The 15,855-nt window shown below is 46.3% G+C and overlaps 1 protein-coding gene across 2 annotated transcripts in view; it reads right to left on the reverse strand.

Moving 5' to 3' along the window:
- LOC115469421 (tumor necrosis factor receptor superfamily member 10B-like) overlaps positions 1–15,379 on the reverse strand; it is a 43,393-nt gene extending 28,014 nt beyond the window's left edge. For both annotated transcript variants that reach the window (XM_030202048.1, XM_030202047.1), the window contains exon 1: positions 15,139–15,379. In XM_030202048.1, coding sequence (XP_030057908.1) covers positions 15,139–15,177 — 39 coding nt within the window. In that variant the 5' untranslated portion in view covers positions 15,178–15,379. The remainder of the gene's footprint in view (positions 1–15,138) is intronic.
- Between the last annotated feature and the right edge of the window lie 476 nt (positions 15,380–15,855).

Raw genomic sequence — 15,855 nt, forward strand, 5'->3', positions numbered from 1 at the left:
GAAATGGGCGCTAGCAAGGTTCCAGGGCCCCCTCCCCCTCATCACCCCCTCCTCCTCATTGCCCCCCTCCTCCCCCTCCTGACCCCCCTCCCCCCAGGACCCCGCCACCCTCTCTCATCTGAGGACCACCACCCCCTCCCCCTCAGGACCCCTCCCCCTCATCTCAGGACCCCCCCCCCTCCGATTTCCACCGCCCAGTGCCTCCCTCCCTCTGTCTCTGTGGCCTCTAAGTGCAAGGAGGACGTGTGCCCCAGCCCTTCGTACGTGGTAGCTGCTGTTTAAAAGTTTTACTTCCTGCTCGGCCGGCAACACTCGCTGTTCCTGTGGTCCCACCCTTCCGCAAACAGGAAATGAGGGCGGGACCAGAGGAACAGCGAACCACAGCCTGTCTGAAGCAGTGTCTGTACTTGGTGGACTTGAGTGATGCTGGCCGAGCAGGAGGTAAAACTTTTTAAACAGCAGCTGCCACGTATGAAGGGCTGGGTCACCCGCACATGTCCTCCTTGCACTCGGAGGCCACAGAGACAAAGGAAGGAGGGGGGGGCGCGGAAATGAAAGGAGAGGGGGGGCGTGAAATTCGAACGGCAGTGGGGCCGTCGCGGCCCGTGGAACTCAGACAACAGGAGTGGAAGGAGGGAGGGAGGTTGGGGATCATGGAACTCGGGGGGGGGGGGGCATTTGGTTACTCACCTCCGGTGGCTGCTGATGGGTTCCCTTCCCTCTCACTTCCCATTGGTCCACCCTGTGACATCATCCCCAGGGTGGACCAATAGGGACTCGGTTACGAACCCAGGCAGCCAGACGGAAGTGCAGAGGTCCAAATTATTATATAGGATATTCCTCAACAACAGGCTTTTAAAATAAAATCACAGATATCTTGAATGATAGAGATGAAAAATACTAGAGTGCCTACTGCATTTATGGTACAGCTTGCATCAATATTCCTTCAAGAAAATTATTTCTGCATTCAAGGTAAATTTTATAAACAGATCAAAGGGACAGCAATGGGGCCACCATGGCCCCTGATATTGCTATTTTATATGTAGCCTTTTTTGAACATCAATTTTTGGAATCACACCCATATCAGGCAACCCTCAGGGGGAGGAATGCTGGCTTCGGCCTAACCCCTGGTAAGCCTTTCCTCAGCTGAGAGGTACCCACCTCTACCACCGGCTGCCTTTCAGGTGCTGTGGAGGACTTGCAGCTCATCTGCATATCCTTACAGCCTTCTCCGGGGTGACACCCAGGTCCACCCCGATCCACTCAGGGCCTCCGCTCTAGGTGCCCAGCGCTCCCACCAGGTGCTGTGGAGGACTTGCAGCCCTTCTGCATTTCCTCACAGCTGTATCCGGGGTGACTCCAGTTCCACCCCGACCTTCCCAGGGCCTTCTCTCCAAGTGCCCAGAGTTCCCAGGTGCTTTTTGGCTAGGATCAGGCGACCCTCAGGGGGAGGAATGCTGGCTTCGGCCTAACCCCTGGTAAGCCTTTCCTCAGCTGAGAGGTACCCACCTCTACCACCGGCTGCCTTTCAGGTGCTGTGGAGGACTTGCAGCTCATCTGCATATCCTTACAGCCTTCTCCGGGGTGACACCCAGGTCCACCCCGATCCACTCAGGGCCTCCGCTCTAGGTGCTAAAGTACCTTAATCGTTTATGGCCCCTATTCACATTCTCTTCCTAGCTCTGTCCCTTCCTAATCTTTTCCCTCACCCCCTACCTCTCTCCGCTACAGGAACTCACTTCCCATCCATTGACTTCATCACCTCACCTTCTCTCCTACCCTCTTCCTCCTTTTTGGCTTTTAATCTCCGTCTCTTTCTTCCCTCCATTTTGCCTTCCCCATTCCACCTAAATACCTCTCGCCTTCGACGCCTTCGTGGCCACACCTCTCCTACTCTCCTCCGCTCTCTTTTACTCCTTCTCTTACTCTCAGCTGGTGACATCAATCCCAATCCTGGCCCTCCTCACCAACTATTATCCAAACTCTACAGATCTCACCGTGACCTCTCTAACCTCATCTCTATTCCTCTACTCCCCTCCTCTTCTCTGCCCTTCTCTTGCGCCCTATGGAATGCCCGCTCTATCTGTAACAAACTCCCCTATATCCAGGACCTCTTTATCTCGCGTCACCTCCATCTGCTCGCCATAACAGAAACCTGGCTCTGCCCTGATGACTCTGCTTCAGTCGCAGCCCTGTGCCATGGCGGTTATCTATTTTCACATACTCCTCGCCCTGCTGGCCGTGGGGGCGGTGTTGGACTACTTCTCTCTCCCTCCTCCAGATTTCAACCCCTTCTTCCACCTCAATCTCACTGTTTTTCCTCCTTTGAAGTCCACTCTATCCGCCTTTTCTCTCCTCTGCCTCTTCGAATAGCGGTCATTTATCGTCCCCCTGATAAGTCCCTTTCATCCTTTCTCAGTGACTTTGATGCCTGGCTTGCCTTCTTCCATGATCCTTCCTCCCTCTCTCTCATCCTTGGTGACTTTAATATTCCTGCTAATGATCCTTCCAACTCTTATATTTCCAAGTTACTCGCTTTAACGTCGTCCTTTAATCTCCAACTATGCTCCACCTCCCCCACTCATCAAAATGGTCACTGTCTTGATCTCATCTTCTCCTCCAACTGTTCACCCTCTAGTTTCCTTGCCTCCGATCTTCCCCTCTCTGATCACCATCTTATAACTTTCACACTTAAATCTCCTCCCTCCCAGTCCCGTCCTATCCTATCTAATTTATCTAGGAATCTTCACGACATTGACCCTTCATCTCTATCCTCCCATGTTTCAAACCTCCTCTCTACTGTGGCACCATCCACGTCTGTCAACGAGGCTGTTTCTTCTTACAACAATACTCTATCCTCTGCCTTAGACACTCTTGCACCTTTGATGACCCGCCCTGTAAGGCGTACAAAACCCCAACCTTGGCTGACTTCTAATATCCGCTACCTACGTTCCTGTACCCGCTCCGCCGAACGCCTCTGGCGGAAATCTCGGGCCCTTGCTGATTTCTTACACTTTAAGTTCATGCTGACCTCCTTCCAATCTGCTCTTTTACGTGCCAAACAGGATTATTATATCCAACTGACCAACTCTCTTGGCTCTAATCCTCGACTTCTCTTCACCACATTGAACTCTCTCCTCAAGGTGCCCCCTCCCCCAACACTATCTCCTCAGACCCTTGCTGAATTCTTTCACAACAAGGTTCAAAAGATAAACCTTGCTTTCTCTACCTCACCAGCTCTCCCTCCACTAGTCCGTTCCCCTCTCTCTCCTTCCCCTCATTCCCTTTCCTCCTTTCCTGAAGTTACTATTGAGGAAACTACACTTCTCCTTTCTTCCTCAAAATGTACCACCTGTTCCTCTGATCCCATTCCCACCCACCTTCTTAATGCCATCTCTCCTACTCTTATTCCTTTTATCTGTCACATTCTCAACCTCTCACTTTCCACTGCGACTGTCCCTGCTGCCTTTAAACATGCTGTGGTCACACCTCTCCTTAAGAAGCCTTCACTTGACCCTACTTGTCCCTCTAATTACCGACCCATCTCCCTCCTTCCTTTTCTCTCCAAATTACTTGAGCGTGCTGTTCACCGCCGCTGCCTTGATTTTCTCTCCTCACATGCTATTCTTGACCCATTACAATCTGGTTTTCGCCCTCTCCACTCAACCGAAACTGCGCTTACTAAAGTCTCCAATGACCTATTACTGGCTAAATCCAGAGGTCAATATTCCATCCTCATTCTTCTTGATCTTTCCGCTGCTTTTGACACTGTCGATCACAGCATACTTCTCGATACCCTGTCCTCACTTGGATTCCAGGGCTCTGTCCTTTCCTGGTTCTCTTCCTACCTCTCCCTCCGCACCTTTAGTGTTCACTCTGGTGGATCCTCTTCTACTTCTATCCCTCTGCCTGTCGGCGTACCCCAGGGTTCTGTTCTTGGTCCCCTCCTCTTTTCTATCTACACTTCTTCCCTTGGTTCATTAATCTCATCCCATGGCTTTTCCTACCACCTCTATGCTGATGACTCCCAAATCTACCTTTCTACCCCTGATATCTCACCTTGCATCCAAACCAAAGTTTCAGCGTGCTTGTCTGACATTGCTGCCTGGATGTCTCAACGCCACCTGAAATTAAATATGACCAAAACCGAGCTTCTCATTTTCCCCCCCCAAACCCACCTCCCCGCTCCCCCCATTTTCTATTTCTGTTGATGGCTCTCTCATTCTCCCTGTCTCCTCAGCTCGAAACCTTGGGGTCATCTTTGACTCTTCTCTCTCCTTCTCTGCTCATATCCAGCAGACCGCCAAGACCTGTCGTTTCTTTCTTTACAACATCCGTAAAATCCGCCCCTTTCTTTCCGAGCACTCTACCAAAACCCTCATCCACACCCTTGTCACCTCTCGTTTAGACTACTGCAATCTGCTTCTTGCTGGCCTCCCACTTAGTCACCTCTCCCCTCTCCAGTCAGTTCAAAACTCTGCTGCCCGTCTCATCTTCCGCCAGGGTCGCTTTACTCATACTACCCCTCTCCTCAAGACCCTTCACTGGCTCCCTATCCGTTTTCGCATCCTGTTCAAACTTCTTCTACTAACCTATAAATGTACTCACTCTGCTGCTCCCCAGTATCTCTCCACACTCGTCCTTCCCTACACCCCTTCCCGTGCACTCCGCTCCATGGATAAATCCTTCTTATCTGTTCCCTTCTCCACTACTGCCAACTCCAGACTTCGCGCCTTCTGTCTCGCTGCACCCTACGCCTGGAATAAACTTCCTGAGCCCCTACGTCTTGCCCCATCCTTGGCCACCTTTAAATCTAGACTGAAAACCCACCTCTTTGACATTGCTTTTGACTCGTAACCACTTGTAACCACTCGCCTCCACCTACCCCCTCCTCTCTTCCTTCCCGTTCACATTAATTGATTTGATTTGCTTACTTTATTTATTTTTTGTCTATTAGATTGTAAGCTCTTTGAGCAGGGACTGTCTTTCTTCTATGTTTGTACAGCGCTGCGTATGCCTTGTAGCGCTATAGAAATGCTAAATAGTAGTAGTAGTAGTAACTAAGGTTCTGGAGGAGATACATCGACGATGTGCTGGTGTTATTGAGAAACTTAAGGAATTCCATACATAAACAGTTTGAATCAATATTTAAGATTCACGATGCATTATGACACTAAGGAGATCCCCTTCCTGGACATTGTTAAAAGACACATACAGTTTCACCACTACGATATACAGGAAACCTACTGATAAGAATCATTTTCTTCATTTTCAAAGCTATCATAACAGGAACCTCAAAGAAAATCTGCCTTTATGCTCAATTCATGTGACTAAGAAGACTGTGCAGCAATTACACTGAATCTGAACAACAGGTGGTGCCTATGGCTATGAGATTCCAAGATAGGAGTTACCCTACAGATTGTATTATCAGGGGGATAGATAAAGCTAAAGCTGCAGATAAGAATCAGCTACTTGCAAACATGAAGAGCAAAGGAAGCCTAATATTGTCTGAAGTTTGAGATTTTCAAATCTCTCAGTAGCTATTAAGAAGATACTATGAAAGCATTGGTATATATTGGAGGGGTATAGCTGTTTTCAAGATCAATGGCTGACAGTCGCTCATACTCGTAAGAACATCAAAGAGATTGTGGCCTCCTCTGCCCTCCCCCGTGCACAAGCAGCACCGCCAATTTCAGGACACAAGCCCTGTGGATCTTGCTCAGTATGTTCATCTTCTATATCAATTACTGTGTTTATCCACACACACACAAGGCTTATCCCTTGTGGCATTCCTCTGACTGTAGTACAGAAGGTGTTGCATATATCATTTTATGCCCTTGTAAGCTCATTTATGTGGGTAAAGCTATCAGGAAGATCAAGACAAGGAAGACTGAACACAGAAGTAACATCAGGAGAAGCAATATGAAGGCACCCTTAGTTAAACATTGCTATGATTTTTCCCATAACTTTGTAGATCTCCGTTTCTGTGTATTTAAATTAGTGAAAGCACATGGCGGGGAGGAGACATTGATAATATTTTATTACAGAGTTTAACAAATATAAGATCTTGTCTCATCAGACTGTGTGATTTCATAAGGAACTTGTTTTATAATGCAAGATTTATATAAATGATGTACACATGTATTTTTAGAATTACAATGCGCTATTTTCCATTTTTTTTATACATTTAACGTTCTGTTTGTGTCTGCAATAATACCTTTTATTGTACGCTCATCACTATTTTGGTCTGTTTGAGATATAATGTATTATGATTTTCTTGATTTATACATCTGTATATAAGCTATTTAGTGCCTTTTCCTCATATAGTGCTTTTTGCAGTACTTATCTGCACAATTTTTGACGGACGCTTATACCACTTCCTTCCCCTCCCCCCCCCCCCCCCCCTTTTTCCTTACTATGGCTTTGAGTATTAAAGATGTTTCCATATGGTTCAAAGGTAACGAACCTATTTGCATTCTTTAACAGATGCTATGATGTTTTTTTTTTTATATCACATTTTTATCGGTTTTTTATTTCGTGGCTTTGAGCATATAATAGGCTATGACATCACTCGCTTACCACGTCATTTCATGACACTTCAGTAAGGGCTTATAGGCTTTTGATTGCGCATGTATACTCTTACTTGGCAGTTTTTCTAACCAACAGCGTTTACCACGAAAGTGTGGATACTAGCGTTTACTTTTCTTGGGTAAGCTATCTGCTGTTTTTATTATTACATCTACACTCTTCTTTAGAGGCATTGTGCTGTCTTGGTTATGGTTGATATGTGTGTGTGTATATATGTATGTATATATTAGCCCAGACTTTTATTTCGTTTATTGTTTTATGGGCTGTTTTCACCAATTTTCACAGCTGTTATCACCGATTTTCACAGCTGTTATCTCACTGTAGGGCGTTTCAATTAATGAGACATTACATTAAGGAGGTTGCAGTTTGAAATATCGTATCATGGTTATTTACTATGACGCTATTATGATAAACCGGTATCTTTTGAGTTTGAGCTGGATGCATTTAAATTGAGCGACATATGATCTCCGGTGAATTTTATACTATCCGGCTTATTTTCAAAAGAGAAGGCCGGCCATCTTCCGACACAAATCGGGAGATGGCCGGCCATCTCTCAAGGCCGGCGAAATCGGCATAATCGAAAGCTGATTTTGGCCGGCCTCAACTTCAGTCCGTCGCGGAGCCATCCAAATGTCAAGGGGGCGTGTCGGAAGGGTAGTGAAGGCGGGACAGGGGCTTGCCAGGGCGTGCTTAAGAGATGGCCGGCTTCGCCCGATAATGGGAAAAAGAAAGCTGGCCCTGACGAGCATTTGGCCGATTTTACTTGGTCCCTTTTTTTTCAGGTTCAAGTCCCAAAAAAGTGCCCAAACTGACCAGATGACCACCGGAGGGAATCGGGGATCACCTCCCCTGACTCCCCCAGTGGTCACTAACCCCCTCCCACCCTCAAAAAAAACAACTTTAAAAACTTTATTTGCCAGCCTCAGATGTCATACTCAGGTCCATTGCAGCAGTATACAGGTCCCTGGAGCAGTTTTAGTGGGTGCAGTGGACTTAGGCAGGCGGACCCAGGCCCACCCCCCCTAGCTGTTACACTTGTGGTGGAAAATGTGAGCCCTTCCAAACCCACCTGAAACCCACTGTACCCACATGTAGGTGCCCCCTTCACCCCTTAGGGCTATGCTAGTGGTGTATAGTTGTGGGTAGTGGGTTTTGGGGGGCTCAGCACCCAAGGTAAGGAAGCTATGCACCTAGGAGCTTTTGGTTTTTTTTTTTTAATTTTTAGAAGTGCCCTCTAGGGTGCCCGGTTGGTGTCCTGGCATGTCAGGGGGACCAGTGCACTACAAATGCTAGCCCCTCCAACGACCAAGTGCCTTGGATTTGGCCGGCTTTGAGATGGCCGGCCTCGGTTTCCATTATTGGCAAAAAACGAGGCCGGCCATGTCAAACCTGGCCAAATCCAAGGCATTTGGCCGGCCCCAACCGTATTCTCGAAACGAAAGATGGCCGGCCATCTTGTTTGAAAATACGGTTGGCCCCGCCCCTTCGCAGCGCCGTCCTCTGAGATGGGCGCCCTTAGAGATGGCCGGCCCCGTTCGAAAATGCCCCTCTATATATTATATCATGTTGGCAACACCTCTTTATTTTGTATCAATTCAGGACTATGCTTTTGCTTTTCTCATATACACTTTACACCTTGACGTCTTTTTATACCTATTTATGTTATGTGTAATGAATAGTTTGCCGCTTTTTATTTATAGATTTTATTTTTCTCCCCCTTTGTGGGTTTTTTTTTTTTTTTTGGTAGGAAGCCATAATACGGCAAGGAACATGTTTTTATATTGTTCCTTTTTTTCAGTGCCTCTAAGAATATCGTGACCTTGTGTAAGATCGGTGGGCTTTTGCTTTTCTCTTTCTTCTTTTTTCATGACACAGTCTGCACAGGATTGGTTTCCATCACAACACTAAGCACAGTGTGTGTGTGTTTAAATCACTTGCTATGATATTGAATTGTCACAATTGTATGTAAACTTTAGACACTTTAGGGCATCATCACTACTTTGTATGCACATATCCCAAGAAATATGATTTTATTTGCATGCACATAAAATATTTTAAGGTGTTTTCCTTTTATTTATATGACTGTTTTGAGGTATGGTGGTTGGTACCCTTATATTTTGTATTTTTTTGTATATAGATATCTGCTTTTTATAATGTATATTATTTCTTACAATTAAGAAATTTTTTATCATTATTACTTCTTATGTAAATGATATTTACATATACGATTGTCTTTTTTTACATATTTTGTTAATAGACCCCTGAGGCAGGCGTCTTTACACCGAAAACACGGCCAGTTTCGGATCTTTCAGGATAAAAGGACTCTGGCCCAGATGCATTGAAGACATTGGTAATTCCCGTTCCCTACCGATTCCATAGCGAATCGGTAGGGAACGGGAATGCATCAACGATAGGGAATGCAAATGAGCTACTCGTTGTAGCTCACTTGCATTCTCTAGTCCTTTGGTACCTGAGTCGGAGAATCGGGACGTCCCTTTAGATTAGGCTCCTCTTCCTGGTCTCTTCAGCCAATCAAAGCGGGCTTAACTGGCTGTTGTCAGCGAAACGCGCTCTGATTGGCTGAAGAGACCAGGAAGAGGAGCCTAATCTAAAGGGACGTCCCGATTCTCCGGCAACCAGGAAAATAGAAAAATTTCGCTGTGGAGGGGTAAGTGGCGCGGCGAAGACTTCAAGAAGGGGGAAAAAAACACGAGCGCCGGCAGAACAAAAAACTGCAAAAAAAAAAAAAAAAGACGTCTCTCAGAAGCGCAGGGAGAGTACGTCCTTAAAGGACGACCCCTGCTTTTTTTTTTTTTTACCTTTTTTGGAGGCCCTTTTCCTTTCCGATTCCCTCACAGGAGCCCTAACAAGAGGTCAGACATCTCGTTAGGGTTCCTACGGTAAGGGAATCAGAAAAACGGTAGTGCAGCTCATTATAATAGCTTTTCAATCATTTGCATTCCGTTTTCGTTGCCTGCTACCCTGGCAGGGAAAATGCCCTTAGTGCATGCCCGGGGTGAACTACTTGCGTTTTAAACTGGCTGGAACCAGTTTAAAACGCAAGTTGTGGGCTCGTTAGGTTTTGTGCATCTGGGCCTCTTAGTTTGTCTCAGTCTTGAAGGCCCAGCTGTGCTTTTTTTTTCTTTGCTTGTTTTTGTGTACTGTTTTACCCTCTCTTTTGTTACTTTACACGTATAGAGCGTGCAGATTGGAAAGAATGTGTTTTATATATTAACCCAAGATGTGCAAACTCGATAAAGATACTACACACAGAGACGTACCCTCTTCCTAAGCATACAATATTCACCCATGGTTTGCGGTGTACGTTTCATACACCTACAAGCACGCTGCATGCACTCTGTATACATGCTCCCTCTACAAAAATGTAGTCAGGTCAGGCAAAAGGATATTATGCACCTTAGACAACCCCTTCAGCCTTCCACCAATCCCACCCCCAATTAAAAACTTTCAGGCCCCATGATTCTGAGAATTAAGTTCATGAATTATGATTCCTTCTGACAACAATCTAAACAATTCGTAAAAATGCATAACTGGTCCTCATACTTTTAAATATTACAAGCTTTCAGGTCAGTGTTTTTCTAAGCATGTGCCTAAGCAGGCAGAAAGGAATGCACTGATAACACCCACATTTTCTTCCAGCTCTGCCACGACTCCGCCCCCCCCCCCCCGCTCCAGTACTGCTCTATCACGTGCTGCTGAATACAGCTAGACAGCCAGTAGCCTCTGCAGCCCAGTTAAATCTTTTTGAATATCCAGGCACGTGCGCATACTACTACTACTTATTTCTATAGCGCGACTAGATGTATGCAGCACTGTACACTTGAACATGGAGACATTAAGAGTTTATTCATTCTAAATAGTATTTCCCAAGTTGTGTCATGTAGTTTTTTTGAAACCAGAAAGACAGGGGAAAAAATTGGGAATTTTTATCTTAGGTTGATCACATCCAGTGTACTTGAATGTAACTCACCGTGAGCTACTACTGGAAAAGGTGTGAGCAAAATCCAAATAAATAAAGTGGTGCGGTAGCCGTGTTAGTGCACTTTTATGTTTCAACGATTTTTTATTGATGATTCAACATTTTGAATAAAAGCAATAAAGTCAAACCCTTTGTGATCATAATAGCAAGTCATATGTGTATACATACATCTTAACTGTACATAAGTAATGCCATACTGGGAAAAGACCAAGGGTCCATCGAGCCCAGCATCCTGTCCACGACAGCGGCCAATCCAGGCCAAGGGCACCTGGCTAGCTTCCCAAACGTACAAACATTTTATACATGTTATTCCTGGGATTTTGGATTTTTCCAAGTCCGTTTAGTAGCGGTTTATGGACTTGTCCTATAGGACATTTTTTTACATTTTCTCCCCCCCTGCCCCCCCCCCCAGAAACAGCTGCACATTAAACTTCTTACTTCATGGTACCTATTCCTTCCAGAGGCTATTACAGGAATTTCCAGTCTTATACATGAGTACATTTCTGCTGAGCATCCCATTTGCTAGGGCGTGCCAATTTTATTGAGCACGGCACTTCTTGCTTTGTGGGAGATATTTTGCAAATACTTAACCCATCTCTCTATATAAAACGCACCTCCAACGTTCTAATGAAGCCTCTGTTAGCCAACATTCTAAGTGAAGGGGGTGAGATCGCATTGTGTCTGCCCCGCCCACGCGTCAACCGTGATGACATCGAGGGCGGAGCAATGACACTCAACCAATCGCATCGCTCGGCAGCGAAGCGTCAGGGAAGGAGGCGGCGCTCTCGACGTCAAAAGAAGGCGGAACACAGCGAAGGGAAACCTAGACGTCGGGAGCACCGCCTCCTTCCCTGATGCTTCGCTGCCGGAACCGCCACGGAGGTAAATTTAAAAACAAGAAAAAAAAAACCACACATGTTGGGGGGAGAGAAGAGGGTGGCCACTAAAGTACAACAATGGGAGCGGGAGGGCAGGGGAGAAACGACAGCATGGATGCGAAGGGGGGGGGGGGGGAGAAGAGGGCGGCCCAGGCTGGGACATGGCAGAGAGAGGAGCATGGATGCGAGGGGGGGTCATGGAAGGGAGAGAGGGGACTTGCTCGAAAAGGATGAATGCAGGCGGCAGGGGACAGAGGAGCATGGATGGGCATGGATTGGGAGGGCAGGGCTCAGGGAGAGAGGGGAATTGCTGGATAGGCATGAATGGAGGGGCCAGGTGACAAAGGAGCATGGATGGGCATGGATTGGAAGGGCAGGACTCAGGATGAGGGGAATTGCTGGAAAGGGATGAATGGAGGGCACAGATGGGCATGGATGCATATGGATTGCACAGCAGGCCTCAGGCAGAGAGGGGAATTGCTGGATAGGGATGAATGGAGGGGCCAGGTGACAGAGGAGCATGGATTGGAAGGGCAGGACTCAGGGAGAGGGGAATTGCTGGATAGGGATGAATGGAGGGGACAGATGGGCATGGATGGATATGGATTGCAGGGCAGGCCTCAGGGACAGATGGGAATTGCTGGATAGGGATGAATGCAGGGGGCAGGTGACAGAGGAACATGGTTGGGCATGGATTGGGAGGGCAGGGCTCAGGGAGAGAGGGGAATTGCTGGAAAAGGATGAATGGAGGGGGCAGGGCACAGATGGGCATGGATTGGGAGGGCAGGGCTCACACTCTCTCTCTCATATACAATGTCTTTCTGACTCTCACTCACTCTATCTCACACTGTATCACATTCACTCTCTATGTGCCACACACTCACTCACACACTCGCTTGGTCTCATACACTCACTCTCACAGAGAATCTGTGTCTCACACACACTCTCTCTCTCGCCCACACACACACACACTCTCTCTCACACTGTGTCTCACATACACACTTGCACACACTCTCATTCTCACACACACACTCTGTCACAAACACACTCACACTCACTCTCTCTCTCACACACTCACACTTTCACTCTGACTCTCAAACAGTCACTCTCACATACACTCTCCCAAACATACACACTCCGAGGAAAACCTTGCTAGCGCCCGTTTCATTTGTGTCAGAAACGGGCCTTTTTTACTAGTATATCTATAAACCTCTTTCTTTTCTTGGGATTGCCAGAGACCTCCCTGGCCTCCCACAGCATTAATTCATGCAGCCTATTTCTCCAATACCAAAAAGAGGGTGGATCTACCTGCAACCAATGTCTTAATATACATTTTTTCCCCACTGCATATGCCTTGCATAGAAATATCTCCATATTTTTGTCTGAAATCCCATAAGCATCACTTTTATTCAAAAACACTCCTCTCCAGGAAGGGAGCAGTCTTTGCCCTAACAGATGTTCAAGATATTTCTGCATCGCTCTCCAAAATAATTTTATTCTATCACATCTCCAAAATGCATGCATAAAGGTATTACTATCTCTACAACACTTAGGGCATTGGGCATCAGGTGTCCATCCTGCTCTTACCGCTTGTACCTGTGTTATGTACCCCCTATGGATTACCCTATATTGACTCTCCTGCAACTCTGCCCCACCTACTTGCTTTGGTATTTCTTTTATCAATTTTGCAAAATTTATGCCTTTCAGCTCATATCCCAAATCTTTGCTCCATGCCTCTTTTAATGTCTCATATGTACGTGGGGGAATGAGCGACACCAGAGCTCTATGCAAACTCGAGATTGACACCTGCCGTGTTAGTGCACTTTTAAAAGGTAATACATAGAAATAAATCAAAACTAAGAAAAGAAAAGATGATACTTAATACGTTTTTGATTAGCTTTCAAAGATAACCTTTCTTCAGATCAGAAAAAAAACATTTGCTTATTTCCAGTCTGAAGAAGGGTTACCTTTGAAAGGTAATAAAAAAATATATTTAGTCCAATAAAAAAAAAAGGTATCATCTTATTTTCTTTTCCGTTTTGATTTATTTCTATTTATTATCCTATGTTGGAAACAGTACACACTCATTCTGACATTACCCCCAAAATGGAAAAAAAAACAAAACCCATAAAACAAGAATTCCCATGACTGACACTGGAAACTAAACAAGATTAAAAGCTTTGGGCTGCACACCCCTAGTATACCTGTGCTTATATATTTAAGTATCCATAATATTTATATCTATTTGTGACCATCTCTGGGAAAAGGTGACTAAATGAGCAGATCCAAAATGTTGGAAAATGGCAAGTTTTCCTGGGTCCATAAGCAGTCTGCAAAATTTACATGTTTAAACCTCTGTAACTTATTTTTGTCACATTAAAGGATGGGGTTTGGCTAGTTGTACTACAAATTGTTTACTCTAAATTCATTCAAACCTCATTTTTTTTTTTTTTGTTTCAGGCAACTTTAGATAGATTGATACTTAAATGAGAAATGGGTTTTTGAAAGACCTCCATCTATTAAAGCATGCGCTCCTGCTTTGGGTCTGTGTGGCTGTCGGGACCTATTGCTTTTGAATTTGACATATCAAACATATAAATGACAAGTGACCGACTCACCTGCAAATGTGCAGTAGAGACTTCCCTCTCTGTCCCGCCCTGCGTCAAGACGTGATGATGTCAGAGGGCGGAACAGAGAGGGAAACGGAGTCGGAGTCACTGTCGGACGCTGCCGCTGGAGCTGGAGCCTGGAAACAAACATCGCGTGCACCAACCTCCCCCCTCTCCCCTCCGTATCGGGCCCCCTGCACTGACCTGACAGCGCTGCAGGCAGCAGCAAAGCGATCTGCTGCTGCCTGCAGCGCTTTCACACGGAGGTGAGAGGCGCTTCAGGTCAGTGCAGGGGGCCTGGCACGGAGGGGGGCGGGAGCGGCGGAGAGGAGGGTAGCTGGAAATCTCGCCCGTTTTAACGGGCTTAACAGCTAGTTTAAACATATTCCAGGAGGGTCAGAGCTCTGGTACAGCTTGCTTGCCACTAAGGAGCAAATCGGGCATTCTGTATATCCAGAGCCAAATTTAGAAGGGGAAATAAGCAGGGAATTTGCCCAGGAGCCTCTTGGCAAGGTGATACCAGTGAGGCTGTGATTCAGTGAGTGCCACTCCATAGTTTCTGCCCTGGGCCTTGTGTGTATTTTTCACAGTGTCTCTCATTCCACGCTCCTGTCTGTGTGTCTCACTCTACATCCCTGTTTAGCTCTCTCTTTTTTTGGACCCTATATACTACCAAAACGTTTCTTTTTCCCATTTGTGTAAATCTGGCTCGCGTTTTAAGTTCGATACATTTTAATTTTGTCATAAAACTCTAGCAACAATGTTACTTTTAGTAACAGATTGACATTCTGAAATAAAGGTAGGCGTGCGATGCTTATTTGGCGACCTTATAATGTCGCACGATTTTATTCGACACATTTTCCTACGACACTTTCACTGCACATCTCCAGTGTAAAAAAAAAACAAAACCCCAGGCCTCCACAGACATGCAAGGCCCTCATCCACTCCCCGGGACACCCTTTGGGACCCAGACATGCACTCGAAAGAGTTACCAAAGTAAGCGATCAAGTGCTTATAACTTTGCCAGTCCCTGCAATACAAGCACACATCGTCAACTAATTACCAGGCACAGGAGAGCGATTGAGCCCAGGATCCCACTCATTCCAACCGCCTTTCTGAGGATGGCTGCAGGCGAGACTTGGTCCTAAGTCCCGGGGCACTGGGCCATAACTCCTGTCGCTGCACTGGATCCCCAGATCACACTGACTCTTCCCTCCTTGAATGAAACCGTCGACCACCGCCGGAGCGAAAGAGGGCAGAAGAGAGACAGGCTCTGCCGCTCCCCCTCCCGACCCGATCACCACTGAAACTACCAAAGAAGTTATATAACTACTTTCCTTTCCTTAAGTTCCGCCCTCTCCACACTACTGCCACCCCCATTATTATTACTCCTCCTCCTTCCATCCTCTCCTTTTGTAATCCCTTCCCCCTGATCATCCTCCTAACCCCGCCCGTATCCTGGCTTTTTACTCTCTTACACTTCTCATGCTCTCCTCCGTAGATCATCACACTTGCTCCCCTTTGATTGTAGGCTAATAATAGATTCTTCCCTTAACAAATGGCTTTGACAGCAAGTTATTGCTCGTTGAAAGGGGTAGCCCATACTCTTCCCGCCCAGACTTATATCAGCTCCTCATTTATAGTTTCCGTCTGTTCACGATGAGGCAGCTCAAGAAGTTCTCTCCTTGCCTTACTATTAAGGGTAGCATGCATGCAGGAGGCAGCTGACTGATAGAAAAAATCTTTTCAGGCTCATATAGGGTTGCAATCAGGGCGTAGC

The sequence above is a fragment of the Microcaecilia unicolor genome, chromosome 4, assembly GCF_901765095.1.
Source record: "Microcaecilia unicolor chromosome 4, aMicUni1.1, whole genome shotgun sequence".
Lineage (NCBI taxonomy): Eukaryota > Metazoa > Chordata > Amphibia > Gymnophiona > Siphonopidae > Microcaecilia > Microcaecilia unicolor.